Raw genomic sequence first — 21134 nt, forward strand, 5'->3', positions numbered from 1 at the left:
GACATTATGATTCATGATATGAGATACATTATTATATTTTTTGTTGATATTTTGAGGCTGAGTTGGGACTCAAGAGTCAAGACTTACTTTTCAGGACATGATTCACTGTTATGTGTGATATAGCACTAGAAATGATATTACACATCTTATTTATTAGTTCTTTTATCATATTTATGTGTCAATGTATCTATTTTATGTTGTAGATGCTTTAGATATTAAAAAATTTGAAAAAAAAATGAAATTTTTTGTATTTTACGATTTTTCCCGAATTTTTCCGATTTCTTCCATCGTCGATTTAATCCTGATCGCGATTTTCGCAACATTGATTGAGAATGACCAAGAACCATTATCAATACCCTCCTAGTTAAGAGGGAGTGGTGAAGAAAGTGTAACTAGGTTCAGTCTTCATAATGACATGATCTTTGTATTTGATGTAATAAAAGAGAATAAAATATCTTTGTAATCTTGTTGCATGGGTTTCATGAGCAAGAGGTGTCATTAGTTGAAAGACTTCTTCTTGATATCTTTAGAATTTATTTATATGTTAAAGAATCATGTCATGAGTCCATGTAAATGTCTACAAGTCTTCAACTAGTGTAGCAGCCCTCCAAGACCAAGATCAATGCCTCAAATCAAGCCCTCTGAAGTCTACAAGCGAAGCAATAAGGAGATGATCACGTCGGCCACAAAGAAATGAAATAAAATATATAAATATATGTTATGTTAGCATGAAATAATGGACACGTCGGTTCATGAGATAAGGCCAGCTTACATATATGGATAACCACTATAAATACCCATGAAGGGTAGACGAAATTGATGTGGAAAAATTCAAATGGTTCTAAGATGAAGCCGCAGTCAGAGCCGCAGTAGCCGCAGTCATGCGTGAAGGCGCTGCAGTCAAGAGGTCAAAGGTATGTCTACACCTCGGATGGGTTTAAGGGCAGACAGACTAGATCTCAAACGGCTAGAAAGAGCAAATCATGACCTGATCTCAGAGAATGCAGCATTGTTATACGTTCTGGGCTAAATATCTCAACATACCTGAAGGAGAATATATATTTAATGACGCAGTGATCTCACACGTATAGATCTCGAATGGACGAAGAGGACTGTGTATCTATTGCAGTGTCGGCTTCATGTTTAATCTCGACATACTGATATATATGTATATCACATCCTCGGTGAACCTCTTCCATGACAAAGGATGTATGTATGTGATGGAATGAACCTCGAATTCCGACTGTCCTCATATGTCCTCAGTATCACTGTCTCAAAACTTTTGATATAACATATACTCTGTGTTGCTCACAGCCAACACGATGATATCTCCAGCGAAGTTTCAGTCATGATTCAAGTATGGTATAATAGCAATAATGCCCTCGGTACATTGATCAAGGGAGATCACAGTGAATATCTCTATTGAGACAAGAGATCTCTGAAATATAGAGGCTATGATGAAGATCTCAGTGATACAACAAAGACAACTTCAGCGGTGCAGCAGCCTTGATGATCTTAGCTAGGAAGAGGATAAGATGTCTTGGTCTTGGAGAAGCTAGCTATGTCAAGGGTCATGGTCTTGATATTCATCAATGGAATCTCTATAAGAAGAATTTAGGCATGGGTTTTCCTCTCCAAGCGGGAGAGGTTTTGGCCTTGGCAGATAGCCAAACATTTGTGTTCTTGTCTCTTTTGTTTTGATAGCAATTTGATGAAGTTAGCATACACATGCTAATAATGAAGTAAACATCAAGCTAAGATAAATTGTTTAAATGCTTCATAAATTGTTATCATGTAATGAAGAATCATCTTAACTTTGCTTTGCCCTAGATTCTTCAACATGGTATCAGAGCGATTGGTTCAACAGTCAAGGAAAGGTGCAGAAAAGAGACATTCAAACATCAAGGCATCAAATTAGCTAAAGGATCAACAATCAAAGATCAAGACCTATATCAAAGAAGGCAGCCTACAACAACAATCTACAATGTCAAGGGTTCTAAAGGACAACAGTCAAAAGGATGAAGCAGTCAAATCTCAAGATTCATTGCAACATCCTTGATGACTCCCACAGTTTTGGTATATGTCATACCACAGCGATCTCAATCATTATAGAATCAGATCATGGGTCTCATTACACTTCAGTCATAAGTTGTATGAACAGAACTCGATGAAGAATGAAGGTGTTCGTTGACACAACCATGATAACGCTATTTAATGAGTCTCTATACATCATGGCCAACAACCTCAATGCTGCAAGGATCAGATATTCAAGTCAATTATTTTGAAGGCTTGAAGATAGGCTTCAACAAGGATCCTATTCAGAGGAAGCATCAATGCATCTACCTCAATGATAAAGGTGAAGATCTTGTCTTCACATATCAAGTAAGTATCTTTTATTCTATAATCAAGTTTTGGTTTATTGACTACATCAATGCAAGAAGATTTATGGATTAGATAAGTCATCAAAAGGTTCTTGCAGTAGGATTGACAGAATCCTTAATGAAGAAATGAAGTCAGTATATTTAGTTCTCCTTTGAAGTCATGAAGGTCCTATGAAGTAAAAAAGGAGACATAAGAAGGTTGCATAAGGATATACTATCTGAAATGCAGTAAAGAAGAATGAAGAAAAATCTTCATGAGATCTTAGTTACAAGATCTGGGAAAAATGGTGAGAAAATAATCATCATTGATATTGATATTGATAAGCAAGGTTACAGATGTCCATGAATAAGAAGGTTACCTCGATCAGTAGTCTATGGTTTCTATGTCAGATAGAGAAAGGCAAAGTGATGAGTCACATGTAGGTACAAATAAGTAAAGGGAAGGTTAGTAAGACAAAACAATATTCTAGAAGAGGAACTCATATCGCCGGAAGGATGGAGGAAGCCAAAGAAAGGATCAGTGAAAGAGAGAGTAATAAATCTCCATTATGAATGAGATGGTGTCCCTCTCAAAAAGGATCCTATTAGTAGTCCTTGTAGATATGATCATAATAAAATGCATTATGGCATCATGGAAGCAAGAGCTCGTATGGAATCATGAAGAACAGAGCTCTTGGGAATCTCATTGTACATTGAAGGAGAGGAAGAGTTCATCTGGGTCAAAGGAAATATTTGCTAGATGGGGATATACTAGATCCTGAAGGATCTCTGACAGAGATTTCAACGAAGGATCTCCGGGTCCAAGAAGGCAACAAATGTTTCAGCAGAGATTCCAAATCTTGGATCTCATGAGATGGTGGTTCAATGACATGAACAATGACGCAGAGCAAGGGATTGAAGACTCGTTCAATCAAGGAAGTTGCCGAAAGATACCTAAAGAAAAATAAGGTATGTATGATTATGATTGTATTTGTATTTGATATTGTGATGTCATGTTCTGTGGTTGCAAATAAAATGGATCAAGCATGATCAAGAAGCAAAAGGTCTCCCCATCTGAAAGGATGCAGAAAGACATAAGTTAGACAGAAATCAATATAATATGTCCTCATAATGTAGTATGAGGTAGTTGATGACCATTGAAGATCTATGAGAGTTTCTGCGAATGAAAGACATGAGGATGTAAGAGGTTGTGAAACATGCAACCATGTTGAAGGCAATCAACATCTAGAGGATTGGGAAGACTTGATCAGGAAACCTCCCGGAATGATGTGAAGACTTTGATAGAAGTCTGAAAAGATGAGGACCCTTAACAACAGATATCATTGGGAGGTGTCAACACGAATGCAGGATGATTGATACCTACAAGAAGATGTCACTGGAAGAAGGCCATCACCAAAAGGTAATATGTGATTTGTTTTTGGTGTTTGACCTCTTGGAAAAGTCTGGGTATGTGTGCAGGATCATGGAAAGGAAAGTTGTGAAGGATGTCACAACTATGTACCTTGTGATCCAGAGCAATGAGCTTATGAAGGAAGACCCAGATGTAAAGCCAAGGAGGACATTTTCTAAGAAGGAAGGAATGACATGACGAAGGAAAATGATGGATGACTGAACCCTACACGTGAAGAAATTGGTGACATCGAGATCGTGGATCACCAATCAACTAGAAGACCCTATAAAGTACTGATGATAGAGCCCATGTATAAGAGGGAGCTTTGGGAGGTTCCTATGAGTAAAGGAACCCGAGTAAGTTTCTGAGTTAACAGAAACTTGGAACTCATCCCTGGTTAAGAGGGAGAGTTAGACACAACATTCTTATCTTTAGTTTGGAAGAAAGAATGGAGGATTGTGTAATCATCTGGTATCCGACACTCTTTGAGGATGTGCTAGGGCATCCAAGACAAGAGTGGGCAAGAGGACCGATATTCTTGAGGGTTGGGAACCCAACATGAGAATAGTCCTAGTAGGGCATACTCGGAGAACACCCGAGTGGGTATGACCCTAAGAGAGACAATGATGAGGCGTGTCTATCAGTCATTGGTCTCGCCAACAACGTGTGCTCTAATCTAAGTAAGAGATAGAGTTGTTAGTCAATGCCTTGCTAAATGGAAACAATGTTGGTTGAAATGACGCTATAACAGATGGATTGCAAATCTAATTCTTCTTATGAGAAATTCTTTAGATTGAGAATGACCAAGTACCATTATAAATACCTCCCTAGTTAAGAGGGAGCGTTGAAGAAAGTGTAACTACGTTCTGTCTTCATAATAACATGATCTTTGTATGTGATGTAATAAAAGAGAATAAATTATCTTTGTAATCTTGCTGCATGGGTTTCATGAGCAAGAGGTGTCATTAGGTGAAAGACTTCTTCTTGATGTCTTTAGAATTTATTTCTATGTCAAAGAATCATGTCATAAGTCCATGTAAATGTGTACAAGTCTTTAACTAGTGTAGCAGCCCTCTGAAGTCTGCAAGCGAAGCAATAAGGAGATGATCACGTCGGCTACAAAGAAATGAATTAAAATATATAAATATGTCATGTCGGCTTGAAATAATGCACACGTCTGTTCATGAGATAAGGTCAGCTTACATATATGGATAACCACTATAAATACCCATGAAGGGTACACGAAAATGATGCGGAAAAATTCGGAAGCCGCATTCATAAGGTAGCCGCAGTGAGATAGAGCCGCAGGCATAGAAGGGGAGCCGCAATAGAGGGTAGCCACAGTTAGAGCCGCAGTCAAGTGAGATAGCTGCAGTCAAGCATGGAGGAGCCGTAGTCAAGAGATCAAGGTTTGTCTACACCTCGGATGGGTTTAAGGGCAGACAGACTAGATCTCAAATGGCTAGAAAGAGCAAATCATGACCTGATCTCAGAGAACGTAGCATTGTTATACGTTCTGGGCTAAATATCTCGGCATACCTGAAGGAGAATATATATTTGATGACGCAGTGATCTCACATGTATAGATCTCGAATGGACGAAAAGGACTATGTATCTATTGGAGTCTCGGCTTCATGTTTGATCTCGGCATACTGATATATATGTATATCACATCCTCGATGAACCTGTTCCATGACAAAGGATGTATGTATGTGATGGAAAGAACCTCGAATTCTGACTGTCCTCATATGGCCTCAGTATCACTGTCTCAGAACTTCTGTTATAATGTATACTCTTTGTTGCTCACAGCCAACATGATGATATCTCCAGCTAAGGTTCAGTGATGATTCAAGTATGGTATAACAGCAATAATGCCCTCGGTACATTGATCAAGGGAGATCACAGTGAAGATCTCAATGGAGACAAGAGATCTCTGAAATATAGAGGCTATGATGAAGATCTCAGTGATACAACAGAGATGACTTCAGCAGTGCAGCAGTCTTGATGATCTTAGCTAGGAAGAGGATAAGATGTCTTGGTCTTGGAGAGGCTAGCTATGTCAAGGGTCATGGTCTTGGTATTCGTCAATGGAATCTCTATAAGAAGAATTTACGCATGGGTTTTCCTCTCCAAGAGGGAGAGGTTTTGGCCCTGGCAGATAGCCAAACATTTGTGTTCTTGTCTCTTTTGTTTTGATAGCAGTTTGATGAAGTTAACATACACATGCTAATAATGAAGTAAACATCAAGCTAAGATAAATTGTTTAAATACTTCACAAATTGTTATCATGTAACGAAGAATCATCTTAACTTTGCTTGCCCTAGATACTTCAACACACATGTCACGTACATTCAGTGTCTGACAAGTGAAATACGTAACATGAGGGGGTAAGAACACATCAGGTGACTTAGTCTACTCCTTTGTGATATTCATCTTTCTAAATTCGACCAGATAATCCATCTCATGGATTGGCGCCTCTTGGACTATAGTGTAGTCAGGTTTATCATTTTCTTGCAAGTGGCATACTTGTTGATCTACATACCAAATATGATTGGTCACCCTGGTGGCTTCCATTTGTGTGTTTTTCACTTCTTAAAACTAATCCTTCTCTTGCACTTGCAATTCCACTTCCACCTTGCATTCTTGGGTGATTTGGACTTCCAAATTATCCCAACTTCTATGGTGTAGTGTGGCATATTTGTCAATTGTACAACTACTATATCAAAGCTTGAGTTACCTTCAATGGACCACAAATATTGGCATAATATGTCCGCCAATTCTTGAGAAGTGTTAAAGGTTGAAGCAATAGCTCCTACATCTTGTAATTGTTCCTTGACTTTCCAAGTTTCTGATGCTCTTTCCCCATAATTGCTCCATGCTGATCAGCTTTTAATTGTTGGTTCTCCACAAGGAGGCTCTATAGTCTATGGATCAAATTGGTAACCAACCCTTTCAAACAACTAATAGAGATCATTAGGTGGGTCAACCATCATTACTCCCAATTGGCTTTCAGCCCTTGCTCTGTAGCTTTTCCATACATGTTCTTCCTTCCATACATGTTCTTCCTTTGCCCATCTTTGTTTAAGCTTATTGGAATAGCCTATGTTTCTCTTTTTCTTTTGTCATTTGTAACTCTTTTACTTGATAACATTTTAGCATCTAGGAGTGTTCTAGACACGCTAACAGTTTAGTGGGCATTGATTGTACCCACTAGTCCTATTGACCCATTTCTTGGTCATGTGTGGATGGGACAAATGTCCATGAATGTGGTCTAGATCTAAATCTGCAATTCTCATGCTAAATATATCCTACTTTACTCTTCTAAACAGAACACCTGCTAAATTAAAGAAAAGCAGACTCGAGAACAAAATATCTCCAAACCAGCACCAGAATAAAGCTGAGTTTGAATTTGTATGTGAAGCACTCCCTTCTCAATAATAGCACACCTTCCAAGAGTCAAACCAGTGCCAAAAGCAGCAGTAGGATCCTCCAAAAGAGGTGCCAATCATGATGAAAAATAGCAAGAACAGAAGTACCCTCTCTAGGGTAAAAATTACATTAGATCACACAAGAAAACATTTCCAATGATGCACCCTTCTACTGGGTACAAGCTCCTCTAGAATTAGCAGTGAATCCTGATAACATGAAACATATGCCCAAAAATGGGACTCAAAACAGCACCTGACATGCTCGTTTCATCCCTCAAAAGGCATTATAAAACCATGCTGAACTTGACACGAACAGGAGTAATGTTTCAAACCCTAATGGCAGTGCACACATGCTGGAAACAACCCTAAGTTAGATTGCCCAAACAGTAACTAAAGCACACTAATTATAGTGGTCCCTATCTCGTACTATCCACTTCTCAAAATTAGCCCCTAAATATGTTTTGCTTGCTAGTCAATCAACCTCCTACATGCTAAAAAAATGTGTTTGTCTGGAAAAGGCACCAGATTAGCCTCATTTGGGGCAACCTTCTCCTTTCATATCTTCCTGCACAAAAGAACACCAAACCTGGAAAAAGCAGCACCTAATGCTGAATATAACTATTGAATCAGCGCCTTAACATCTGATCCTCATGCACAAAGGGATAGCTCACCAATTACATGCTATACAGGGACAAGAGCAGTGACAAAAATAGAGAAGATAAGCGCCCTCATCTGCTGGGCATAACAGTGTTCCAATCTAAGTAAAAGCAGCACCCCATCATCACTTCAAAGTTCAAACAAAGTCAACATCCTTCACAGCTGCACCTTCTCTTTGTAAACCAGAACTCCTTAAAATCAACAACCTGATATGCAAAGGAAAAACCTTGCTCTTCAAGCAAAGTCTCATATGGTCTCCAATCAGCAGCTTACTTTTATTAAAGATCAAGCAAGCTCAAACAACTGTGATATGCCTGAAATAAGGGCTGAAATGTGTCCAAACATGACTGTTGTGACAGCAAACAGCCAGAAACAATCCTCATGTGAAAATGTGACCGAATTATTTAAGTGTTTTTATCCAAGCAGGCACAGACTTGAAGTGCCTTTAAAAGCCAATCAAAATAATCAAGGCCAAAAGCCTTATTTCTACTCAAGGCAAATAGATCTACAAATCAAGGCAACTAGAAGTCTACACCAGCAAAAGTGTTGGATGCTCTAGTCATCAAACCGCAAAAGGCCTTCATCAAATGAAGAGATCTACAATGCAAGATGGCCCAAAGTATAGAAGCATTTCTAGGACTAAGATTACATCATCTTGGAGAAAGTCGATAAGTATTTCTGATCTACAATCATTCACCGCTAAAGAAGTCGAAGTATCTTGAAGGCTAGAAGGCATTGTCATCATCTTCAAAAGCTATAAGGCAAGTTCCCTCTCATTGAAGGTTGTTCATCCATAAAAGACTAAATCGAAAAGCGTTGTCATGAAAGGGAGGCAATCTCCCCTTGTTGAAGCAAGAACCTCCTTATCCTTAAAGAGGATCATCCGAGAAGCATCAAGTCATCTTTGTCGATCATCATCAATAAAGGAATCAAGCTGAAGATTTCATCTTCACTTAACCAAGTAAGTATCTCTTATTCTATAATCTAAATCTGATAAAAATGACTTCATTCTGTAAGGATATCTATAAGTTGGTTGGGTCATCGAACTTGCTTACATGGAGAAGGAGGATAGACATAGTCCTCAAAGAAAGTGAAGTCATTTCAAAGTCTCCAGAGTCCACACCATTCAAAGGTCAAGCATTATCTGAATACATGGAAAGGGATCAAAGGGCTCAAGGGATTCTTATGAAATCAGTCAATGGTCCCCTCATCCTTATATAGCAGGATTGGAAACATCAAAGAGATATATGATAAACCGGTAGAACAATTCTCTGAAGATGCAATAAAGATGGTAACATCACTTAGATCTGATCTACACAAATTGAAGGTATCAAAGGATAAAGGGTTATCTTCATAAGATCTCAATTGTAAGATCTGGGAGAGATAATCTTCATTGTTCTAAATAAACTAATTGATGAACAAAGTATCAAATGTCTCTGAGATAAGAAGGCTATCCCATGTGGTCTCTATGCAAGATAGGAGAAAACAGGTTGCAAAAAGTATTCAAACATTTGTCAAAAGGAAAGAAGAACATTGCTAAGATACAATGCTAGGAACATTACAGGAAAGATTGTCCTAAGATTAAGAAGGGCAATAACAAGAAAGATAGAAAAGAAGTCCATTTCACCAAAGAAGTGGAGGAAGTTGAAAGAGGGAAAGCATTAGAAGCAAGAGCTCGTGACATCATCATAGGAAACATGAAGGACAACTGGAACAAAATCTATGGCAGTCAAATATGAAGGATATAGCTCTTGGGAACCTCATTGGAAACTTAAGGAAAGGAAGAAGTCATCCAGGACAAGTCTCATCATACATCAAGTCAAAAGGAAACATCTGTTGGATAGGGATATGAAAGATCCTCAAGACTCACTGATGGAATCTTCATCAGAAGGTTCACTAATTTAGAGTGGAAGCAAGTGTTTCATCAAGAACTCCAACTTGTGGAATTCATGAGATGATGGTCCGATGACATAAGAGATGAAGCAGATCAAGGGGTTGAAGCTCTTTTCAATCAAGGAAGTTGTCGAAAGAAGCATAGATGACCTAAAGGTAAATGAGGTATGTATGCTTGTATTCAATATTATAAATTCATGTTGTATGGTTGCAAGTAACATGGATCATTGCTCAATCTTGAAAAGCATGATCAAAGGAAAGGATCTCCTCCTCTGAAAGGATACAAGAAGGCATGAGTCACACTAGAAGTATGAGGTGGTTGACTACAATTGAGGAACTCTTATTGAAAGCTCCTGGGAATGAAATGAAATATGTGAAGAAAGGAAGGAAGAAATCATGACATATGCAACCATGGTAAAGGCAATCAACATCCAGAAGACTAGGAAATCTCCTGAAAAGATATGAAGACTCTGATGGAAGTTTCGAAAAGATGGAGACCCTTGACAATGGATATCTTTGGGAAATAAGTCAACATGTATGCAAGATGTTGATGCACACTCGAAGATGTCATGATGAAAAGACCATTAAAAAGGTAATTTTGATTCAATTGTTCATTTCTTATTTTTGAACAAACATTTGGTTGGAATTATGCAGGTCTGCCAAGAGAAGCAACATGACATGAAGCAAGGTCAGATGAAGACTAATGGATCACCTGATGAAAGGAATAATGACATGATTGACCCATGGATGAAAGTGATGGATGGTTTGTGCCCTATGAAGAAGGCACAAAAGATGAAGACTCCTTGACAAAGAAATTCATGACATCGAAGGAAGGAGCTCTTTAAGCAGCTAGTTGAGGAGTTGTTGTAGGTCCCTAATTAAGAGGGAGCCTGAAAACAAGTTTCTTACTTGGAAGAAACTTGGAAATTCCTGAGCCAAGAGGGAGCTTAGGAATTGATATGTTCTCCCTAATTAAGAGGGAGAGATAGATACATCATTCTATTCTTCACCTGGGAAGATAGAATGGAGGATTGGGTAAACATCTAGCATATGATGCTCTTTGAGGATGAGATAGGGCATCCAAGATAAGAGTAGTCGTAGTGGACCGATATTCTTTGAGCACTGGCTACCCAAGATAAGAATAGTCCAAAAGTAGCTCATACTTTGTGAACGCCCGAGTGGAGTATGTACCTTGAGAGACGATGATCATGGTATCTATAAATCATTGGTCTTGCCAGCATTGTGCTCTGACCATGTGGATAGAATTGTTAGTCAAGGCCTTGCTATGGGACAATGCTGGTTAAACAATGATGCTAGACAAATGGGTTACCAATCTGATTCTTCTTATGAGAAATTCTTCATATTGAGAATGACCAAGTACCATTATGAATACCTCCCTAGTTAAGAGGGAGCGTTGAAAAGTGTAACTAGGTTCGGTCTTCATAATGACATGTAATTGTGATTTTTGTAAATGATGAAAAGAAGAAAAATAAAATGATTTTGTAATGCTTGCTTCATGGGTTTCATGAGCAAGAGATTTTATTTTAGTTGGTTCCCATTGAGAGCCTTAGGATTTGTCATTAAAGTCAATGTCATGAGTCTATAAGCCCTCCAAGACAAGCACATGATTCTCCTCTTCAAGTCGGCTTCAAATTGAAATAGAAGAGTCATGTCGACTCACTCAAATAAGAGACACAATTGTTCAAGATACACATGTCGACTTATTTATGAAGGACCAACCACTATATATAGGTGTGAAGGATTTTCGCATTGCACACAATTCGATATATCTCTAAGATTTTCGATGGTAAAGACAAAGACAATTTCGGATGGAACTCGGATGGGTACAGTGAACAGTATGGAATCTAGATATAATCTCAGTGAACAGTATGGGAACTCGGATGGGTACAGTGAACAGTATGGAATCTAGATATAATCTCAGTGAAGGGAATTTGGATCCCTCTGAAATTCGAGTGGATGAGCATAGTAACAAGTTCGGATAACTCTTTAATTCCACTTGAGACTACACTGATGCAGCTAGGTGTCATGTCTGATAAACACAGTTTCAGAAGGAGGTATAAAGACTACAGTTCTGTGAAGAAGCCACAGTTTAGTGCCATGACGAATATCGTTGTTCAGAGTCATAAAGAAACTACAATTCAGTAACCTATCACAGTGATACCATGGAATCTCAGTCAAAGGTCTCAGTGCTACCTCATTAAGAAGACACTGTTGTTATCGCAGTCAAGGATAGTCCTAGTGACAACGATCAGATCTCAGTGATGACAATGTCTCGATGTTAAGAAGGTCAAAGTAGAAGAGGAAACAAGAAGGAGAATGACAGTCAAGAGAACTTGTGTCTTGGTCTTGGAGTGGTAACTAGGTCAAGGATCTTGGTCTTGGTATTTGTCAATTGGAATCTCTATAAGAAGAATTTGTGTGGGTTTTCCTCTCAAAGAGTGAGAGGTTTTGGCCTTGGCTCATAGCCTACATTTTGTGTCTCTTGTCTATTTATGTTTATGCATTGGTAGTTGTTTTATGAAGAAGAAGACTAATAACTTAAGCAAAGAGAAGATCCTAATCTAATGAAGTAAAAAATACTAACAAGCAGTTACTAATCAAGAGAAATCACCTAATTCATGATGCCCTAGATTTCTCAACAAATCCAACAAATCAGTATAGTACAGGTTCAATATTTCTAGTTCCACATCATTTAGTATAACTCAATACAACTTCTAAACATATTTAAGACTACTATATCAAGCCCAAGCTATTCTAACCATTTTGTAACTATAGAAGAACCCTTCTTAGCTTGCATGGGACTACTACTTTTCTTTGTTTGACTGAAATTCCTCAAAGAACCTCGATCTGGCTGGATATAGCCTTAGACATTGTTCAGGAGCACAATTTGACCACCCCTGACCTCAAGGTTTACTAGCATATAAATCCTCAAAAAACCCTAGTCACGAATCTACTTGCGAGCCAGAGTTAACAAACTGAATGATTTCATAATGGAGAAAAGGGTTGACGTCGAGCTTCAAGAAGGGCTTCGGCCTATCTTCGAGTAATTTGTTTGATAAAGTCTGCACAGAACTCCGGCCTACCCCATGATTCAGTCTCTATTGGCCTCAAGTATTTTGCCAAACATTACTAGGGTCCCATGCGAACCTGTTACAGAGTAACGAACTGCCCAGAGCAATTTTCACAGAGATTAAGCAATAATTCAGCCTCAGAATATTCAAGAATCTAGCTCAAGAATACTTCGCTCTTCCAACCTCAAAATTTTTGACTACTTCAAACAAATTTCCAAGATGTGTCTAGGAATCTAGCTCAGAAATACTTCGCTCTTCCAACCTCAGGAATTTCGAACTGCTTCAAACGAATCTCCAAGGTGCTGCCACCAATACTATGATCCAGCCAAGATATTAGCTTCTGAGGAAATTGGTTAGCTCCACAGATTTGACTTGAAATGCTTCGTTGTCCCTTGTATGAAGAAACCTTGTGCCAGAACAAGAAACCAATAGAAAAAATAAAAGAGAATGACTAGGTAGGATGGGATCACCTCCACCGAAACTAGTCTAAGAGTAAAAGGGGATCTTAATTTTTAAGCCCTTAGAGCTTCGGGCTCAAGGAAGAACAAAGACAAAATGAACCAATCCGGTGATACCTCAAATGCTTCTAAGCCTCTTGTATTTATAGATTTTCATGGGGGGATTTTCACTTTAATTAATTGAGTGATGTTCACACCAAGCCCCAACTTCGAGCTTTTTTTCCCTAGATGCCCCAAAACTTGCCTAACCTTGGGTATTTTGGAGGTTTTCCCCTTTGTCGAGGACTATAGCCTATGGGGATCGAGAGGCTAATTCGTCCCTTTTGGTTAATTAATCCCTTGGGAACATTACATAGAATCTGCTTAGTAATAAGCAAAAGAGTGGATATTAAAGTCTGAATACTGGAATAATAAATTCAAATCACTTAAACTCAAAAATAGTAAAGAGTGACGGGTCAAAGATTTAATCAGAGATCATTGGTATCTAGAGTCAAGACTCAAGTTAAAATTGGAAATGAATAGTGGGCAACAAACCAATGTTGTTAGAACTGTACTAAGAATCAGAGAGTTCAACCCCAAAATAGGGAACCAATTCCAAAAACCAATCAACCAAAAAATACATAAATATTAAAATTTTGAAAAAATACATAAATATTCATGTGCATCTATATGATTCCAAACCATTATACACAAATATGCAAAGTTTCTCACATATAAAGCAACTAAGGGTGCATATAACCGAAATAGCACATAGTGCAATCCATCTTTGAACCAAAAGTACAGCAACAAAGAGGCTCTGGATAGTCTCTACAGTCCATAAAAAATCATACTACAACAAATACCTACATATCATCAAAATCGTTGCCTATATTGGGATCATGATTATCTATATCACCCTCTAAGCATTAAAATGAGATAGAAAGAGCTTAACATATCAAATCGAGATTTTATTTGAGTGATGGGTACATTTTTTCTAGGGTCATAATAGAGGAGTTCAACAATCAATGTCACCAACATGTAGGTACATAGAGGGCTTGGTGTTCTTGATTAAATACTAATTCCGTATTCTTATACATGATAAAATCCAATAGAAACATTGCAATCCCCTCAATCCTAAAATCCTGAAAATTATTAAGTTTGTTGGATTTTGAGTGGGATCTAAAATTCAACTTTCTCCATATGAAATCCAATGAGGTTGGAACCACTCTCAAACATCCCGAAACAATTAATGGTAATGTTAAATATTTAAGTAAAAAGATGAAAGTGAAAGATAAAGGAGAATATTTAATATTACTATTAATTACATGTCATTAATAGGGCCCTAGGGTTAAATATTAGGCTTCCCACTCATAAATCATTGTTTTTAGGCAAAATGCAAGGGGCATGCCTAAACATCCCTCTCTTTTTTGTGGGAGACCACCCACAAGCACCCTTTTTTGGGGAAATGCATCCCCACATTGGGGAAATGTTTACCCCTACGTTTCCACAAGTTTCCCCAAAAGGAGGTTGTGGAGAAACATTTCCCTAGGCGTCCCCCATCCGAGGAGAGTGGGAAACGTGGAGAGTGCACCCCCACCCTGGGGACACATCCCCATGGAACACTGGTAAATTGGTAAAGCATTGATCTCTGATCCATCTATGCATTACAGCCATGTTGGCATTGATGCCATATAGGCGAGTAAATCATGAACAGCAGTTTTTTGAAAGTTCCATACTAACCCAAGTAACTAAAGGCATAATGCTAACACTAACAGTATCGGGAACCGAACTCTTGCTGCCACTGTTAAGGCACAATACACAGTACTTATTGCAATCATACTCTTTTGTCTCGTTACAAAATAGTAACATTATTCATTCTGAATTTTTTTCCAGTGTATCAAACTTGCTGCTAATATTTTCATTTAATCTATTTTTCTTATTGCCCTGGCATGATCTGTATAAATGAATGGATATGCCCTGTTTTATGGGCATATTGTTAATCTTGGTGAACAGTTTGGTTCCTTGTTGCAATCTTTGTATTGGCAGGTGTTTAAGGAGGACAAATCACTTGTGCCTCGGAGATTTACAAGGCTCAAATCTTTCTCCACTTAAAATGAGTTTGAACTGCGTTAATACTGGCTGACCTGGGGTACCTAGCTCACTGAAGTGAATGACAAGGTAAAAATGATAAGCAGAAAGCAAAAGATAAAAGAGTCAGAAGCCCTGTAACCTGTAGGCTCTTCTTTTATAAGGTTTTCTTTTAGAATCTCTGTTTCTGTGGACAAATACAACCGCTGCATTCTGCTATCCGCCGAATATTGGCAATTAACATCTGCCAAAAATAGTCCTTCCGAAAGTGAGATAATACCTGAGGGTAACCTAAGCATCACGGAAAATATATAACAAGCAGCAGATAATGTACCAACATACGCTGTGTATTATTCCATGAGACCAACGTGCCGAAGCTCCTGCAAATATTCGATCGCTCGACGTCTGAACATTTCGGGGATGGAGATGATGATGGAAAAGCTTGTACTGAATGATAAATAAATGGCCTTCTGAGAGCCTCGTAGAGGGCTCTTTTAACGGCGACCTGCATTTTACGATTCTTGCTTTCTTCGGCCTTCTTAGCCCAAGTTCTGAGATATGCATGGCAACAGGGCACATTTATAATTTCGTAAACCCTTACTAAACCTCCACAGCACAAACGATGAAGTTAAATCACTCACCTTGAGTTTTGCACAAAAGATTGCAACGGTGCCTTGCGTTGAATACCGTTGTTAGGGAGCCTAAGTTCTTCTAGCACAATCACGTTCATTTAAAAAATAAATTGAAAACCTTTTTTTTTAATAAATGAATTTTCCTCTACCGTTATTTAAGAGTTTATGTTCGAAGATAAAATATAGTTGTATATAGATAAGATAAGATAATTTAATTATATTTATGTCTAACTAATGATCATAAAGTAGGTCAAAGGCATTGTTGAGTACAATGATGTCTATATAATGCGGGAGAACTAAACGATCTCCTATAAGAAAAATACAATGCATGAATATAAAAGGTACAATGGAGGAACATAAAAGATACAATGTATGGAATGCCCTAATTAATGGGTCTGAGGATTAGACCTATCTCTCCTAACATACGAGGTTGACTGAAGAATACTGAAAAACAAAAAAAAACTCCACAAAGTTTGTTGGCCCGATGAGGGGCCAATGGGAGGTGCGGATTGTCCACTAACTCATTTTCTAGGGGAGTTCGCGCAATGTTGAGGTTTAGAGGACCTAGTCCGTCTCCCAGGGACGGATCTGAGACGGTTTTGTTGTTGAGATCTTGTACAGTGGGGTGAGGTCCCATAGATCCTCACTGGTCTAGAGTGTGGATACGAAACAATACCAATCGTTCTATTCGTGCCCCTGCCTAAAGGTAGTAGCCCGAAAAATGTCGTGATCCTCTATGTGGGGTCTAGTCTGATGGGAGGCTGAAGATATACGCTCGGAACATGAGAGTCTCCTGCATATGTAGGGCCAAACATCTCTAAACGAGATACTTGAAAAAGTCTATGAGGATCTGAGAGTCTTTGAACAAGCAATGGAACCTTCCTCTAATCTCGTAGTAGATAGGGCATCCAAAATGAAGTGCACCCGGTCTCTACTTCTTGTAAATGACATACCTGGCAGATTTTGTTTGGTCTATCAATCTGGTGGTTCATCTCTAGCCAAATTCTATGAGAACATACTCTAAACTGGCCTAGAGGAATGTGAAGAGCATGCATCCAATGGTGAAACGTATACTGGGGTCGAATAATTAGCATGTCTCTCAACTCCAAGAAGTGCTCAACGTAGAAGGCCATCTTTGGGCACAACCCTCCCAAAGGATTGACCAAGGTGACTTGGACGAACTGCATGTAGATTTCCTCCATGATGATCTTGTTCAACTCATGTTTAGTAGGTAGAAGGTGACCAGGAGCATCCAAGGAATATCATAAAGGACTGAGACGATCCAACTGAATGCCCATTGACTCTAAGAGATCTAAAACTCCTGTAAGCCAACATCTAGCCCACCCCGATGGAGTAGAATGGGCAATAGTCTCAGAAGAGCAATATGCCAAGTAAGGGTAACAGTCCCTACTCTTTATCGATTCTGCAAATCCTTGGACACGATGCAAGAATGAGACCAAACTGAAGACTGTCTCAAGCCGAAAGGGTTGAGCTCCAAACTCTGCAAGGATGATGTGTTGAGGTATTGTTTGTTTGCATCTAATGATGTAGCAGAGAAGAAGAATCTGGACTCTCTCAACTGAAGCCCAATCCAACTCAAGTAAAGACAATCCCCAAATCTCTGAGACATATAGAACAATGGGACAGATCAAGGTGTCCATGACGCTCATCTTGGATGAGATGTCCTGGAAGTGATGTCGAAAGCATTGTCTCTCAAGAAGGGCTAAGGATCCATATCCTTTGTTGATCTAAAGCTAAAGTGTTGGTCACAAACTGAAGCGGGGCCCTGAGAATTGCACCCCCAAGTACGTGCGTGTGTTGGTGATCTCAACCTCCTCTCCTTTGAATAGGAAGTGAAGGTCCAAAGTTTTCTTCACCCCATTGAAGATCATAACCTTGGTTTTACCTAGGTTGACCGTCAACTGTCGAAGATCTCGAAACAAAGCTAAGGCATCCAGTTGCCTCTGTAATCCTTCTGGAGATGAGGAGAGGAGGACCACGTTGTCAGCAAAGAATAGATATCAAGACCTAGTGAAGCAGGCAGTCATCAATGTCTTGGATATGGTCATGTAGAAAAGCCTCCAACTCATCAATATAGATCCCAAACAGGGTAGGGGACAATGGACAACCTTGTTTAACCCCAATAGTGCTTCGAATGAAATCATACATCCCATGAGCCATGCAAAGACGACCAAGGACAGACTCATATAGGTGCATAATAGTTGTCAATAGGGTCATCGAGATGCCAATACCTCTAAGTCTCTAGAGTAAGGCTTCCCTCGAAACAAAGTCAAAAGCTTTCCAAAAATCTACAAGACAACATTAGACTTTCGAAGAGCAATGTCGTGCCTCCTCAATCATAGCGCAAAGGGTGAAGATGTGGTCAATGGTCTGATGAGTTGGTTGAAAACTTGCATGTCCCCTAGCTCTCAGTTGTCTCTGCTCAAGGTCATTGGAGAGCATCCTATGTAGAATAGGAGCATACAACTTCGAGAACATGTGGCCCACCATGATCATTCTGTAGTTATTGGGAATTGAGTTGGAGCCTGATTTGTGGATCAAATGGATGATGTGGTGTGACCATGCCGATGGAAAACCTTCACCGACTACATGGTTGAAGAGATCAACCAAGTAACTAACCAAATCACGGAAATCATGTTTAAAGAACACTACTTGGTAGCCTTCCTCATTAGTTGTTTTGCTATTGTTCATCCCCCAAATGGCCTCTCTAATATCTTTGTCTGAGAATAGGTAACGGGAAGGGGGTGGGGAGGCAACATGAATTTGGCACTGCCTCAGAATATCATAAAGGTTGGAAGGCAGAGACAACTCAAAGCTATGGGATAGGTTTTCGACCAGCTCATCAGACCATTGAACACATCTTCACCCTTCGCGCCGTGATTGAGGGTTTTGGCCCTGCCCTTTTGGGTAGAGAAGGAAGGATTTTGTTGGCAAAGTGATGAGCAAAGAAGTAGGGGTTTTTTCCTTTCAAAGAAAAATTGTGTACTTTGATATTGATTTAGAGTAGACAAGTATGCATGTAAATAGGATGGTGTAGGTAAATTTATTTAGTAATGGGAAACAAAATAATGGGGGGAATTTAAGTATTTATGGAAATTTTGTATTTTTATGTTATTGGTTTTTAAAAATAAGGCTTTAATTTGGAAATGTTAAAAAAGAAGTTAGATGTTTTTTTAGGTAAAGAATATGAAAATAGCATACATCATTTAATGTGTTTGTATATTAATGTGAAAAGGAGTGGAAAATAACACCATTTAATTATGATATGTGTTTACTTTTTACAAATGTTGAAGTAAAGTGGAAAACACATTAGGTCCAAAGGATGTTGGAAGGGGGATTACTTTTGAGGAGTTTTAAAGAATTGATGCAATAATATCATCGTTAAGAGATTGGAAGCTTTGCCATTGATAATTGGTTAGGTCATATAGCTCATGAGAAATGTTAATCTATTTGAAGATAGATATGTTGGAAATGCTTGGAGGGGGTGAATCAATATTTCACTCTTTTCACACATTTGGTTAGATTCATTTAAACATTTGGAGCATCAAACAAAACATGAAACATCATCACATCACATAGACAATGTACATAAGATTTTCTCTCAACAAAGCATTGTTATGTATGGTTACATTTAAATTTACCAGCTAAACTAGAAAGAAGTACAAAACTCCCCAAGGGTTTTACCAATAAGGGTTAGAAGGATGTTAATGCTCCCTAAGGCCTAAAGAGTTTTACAACTCCAATCTAAAGGAGTCTTTAGTCCCCTTGTACAATTCAACTTCCCTACTCCACACTTCAACTTTTGCTACCTCAAACCACAATCAAGACTAAACTTGGGCTCCCGTACCAGGGACAATGGCCCACATACAAAGGTATTCAATTAATAACTTCAAGCTAACCCCAACTTCAAGCTAACCAATCTAGAACCACTGGAAGATACACAAGCTTTGATCAATCAAACCACTGTACAACCTACCTATGTTTCTTCTGCTAATGTGAGATCACTATATGCAATCCAAAGATGATGTGATGCCTCTAAAAATGCTACACCTCAACAAACTCAATGCTCTCATTGTTCAACCTTGTCATTGTACATCAAGCATAACAACAACAACAATCTATGTTTTTGCAATGCAATTCTTCCCAACATTCTAATAAAACTCTAACTGCAATATAACTTCTCTTCAACAATCCACAACCAAGCTAATCTCAACATCACCATGTTATCAGTCCTGAATCATGCAATTTGTGTCGTGCTTCTTGCAAACATAGCCTTCTACACCAACCCTAATAGCATCAGTTCTCAATCATACCAATCTCATATCATGTCTCTGTCAACCCTTGCTTCATATCTACTTATACTTGCAAACCTCTACTTAGAATGTCTATCGTGAATATGTTTGGAATTTAACACATTAACACACCAATGATAGAGAAGCTCAAAATGATGATGAGGCCCTACCATACTCCTTCAACTATTGTAGTACTTGGTAGTATGCCTTCTTCAATTAATGAATGCACAGTGTTGTAGAAACCCCACTGTTGCAAAATATAAGACAATGACTCCCTTATTGTTACAACAAAGCAAACTTCTTCAACAGCTCCTAAATGATGTTAAACAACTGATACAAATGATAGGCCACAGAAACCCTTACAGCGGAATTACTTCTTCAACAATGACAAATTGTAACAGCCCTAGTTAAAAATCCATGTAATAAATTCAATAAAGGAAAAATTAAACCAATATCATGGGACACATATTCCAAGCTGAATGGTGGGCAAAAATCTTAATGGGTGTTCATTTCAGTTTATTATGGCTAAGGAAATTGGCAAAGGCAAAGAGGTAATAATTGGCATTTTATTTGTGAAATAATGGAAAATAGGAGAAAAGGAAGGTGAAAGGGCAGAGAATTGCATGAGAGGAAAATTGAAGGAAAAATAAAGTAAAATGAAGAAAATAGAGGCCTCAATGATAAAAAGGCTTATGAGGATCAGTTCATGGCTTTTGTCAGTTGAAGATTTTGTTAGTTCTATGGTGGAGCTCTCTCTCTATGTTCTCTCTCTCAAACTATTATACACATAGAGTTTTCTTGGAGCACATTGGATTTGGAGAAA

At 38.5% G+C, this 21134-nt stretch overlaps 1 protein-coding gene across 4 annotated transcripts in view; it reads right to left on the reverse strand.

The window, feature by feature from the left end:
• The window catches only part of LOC149201027 (uncharacterized), a 292878-nt gene extending 276736 nt beyond the window's left edge, over positions 1-16142 (reverse strand). For all 4 annotated transcript variants that reach the window (XR_016253855.1, XM_089402849.1, XM_089402848.1 and 1 more), the window contains exons 1-3: positions 16008-16142; positions 15709-15917; positions 15509-15610 (exon numbers count right to left, since the gene is read on the reverse strand). Coding sequence is in view for 3 of the 4 variants with exons in the window: in XM_089402849.1 (XP_089258975.1) it covers positions 15509-15610; positions 15709-15917; positions 16008-16096 (400 nt within the window). In the remaining variant the exon portion in view is untranslated. The remainder of the gene's footprint in view (positions 1-15508; positions 15611-15708; positions 15918-16007) is intronic.
• Between the last annotated feature and the right edge of the window lie 4992 nt (positions 16143-21134).

The sequence above is a fragment of the Pinus tabuliformis genome, chromosome 2_1 (assembly GCF_031772625.1).
Source record: "Pinus tabuliformis cultivar Carrire ecotype Pingquan chromosome 2_1, CPIR1, whole genome shotgun sequence".
NCBI classification, from domain to species: Eukaryota; Viridiplantae; Streptophyta; class Pinopsida; order Pinales; family Pinaceae; genus Pinus; species Pinus tabuliformis.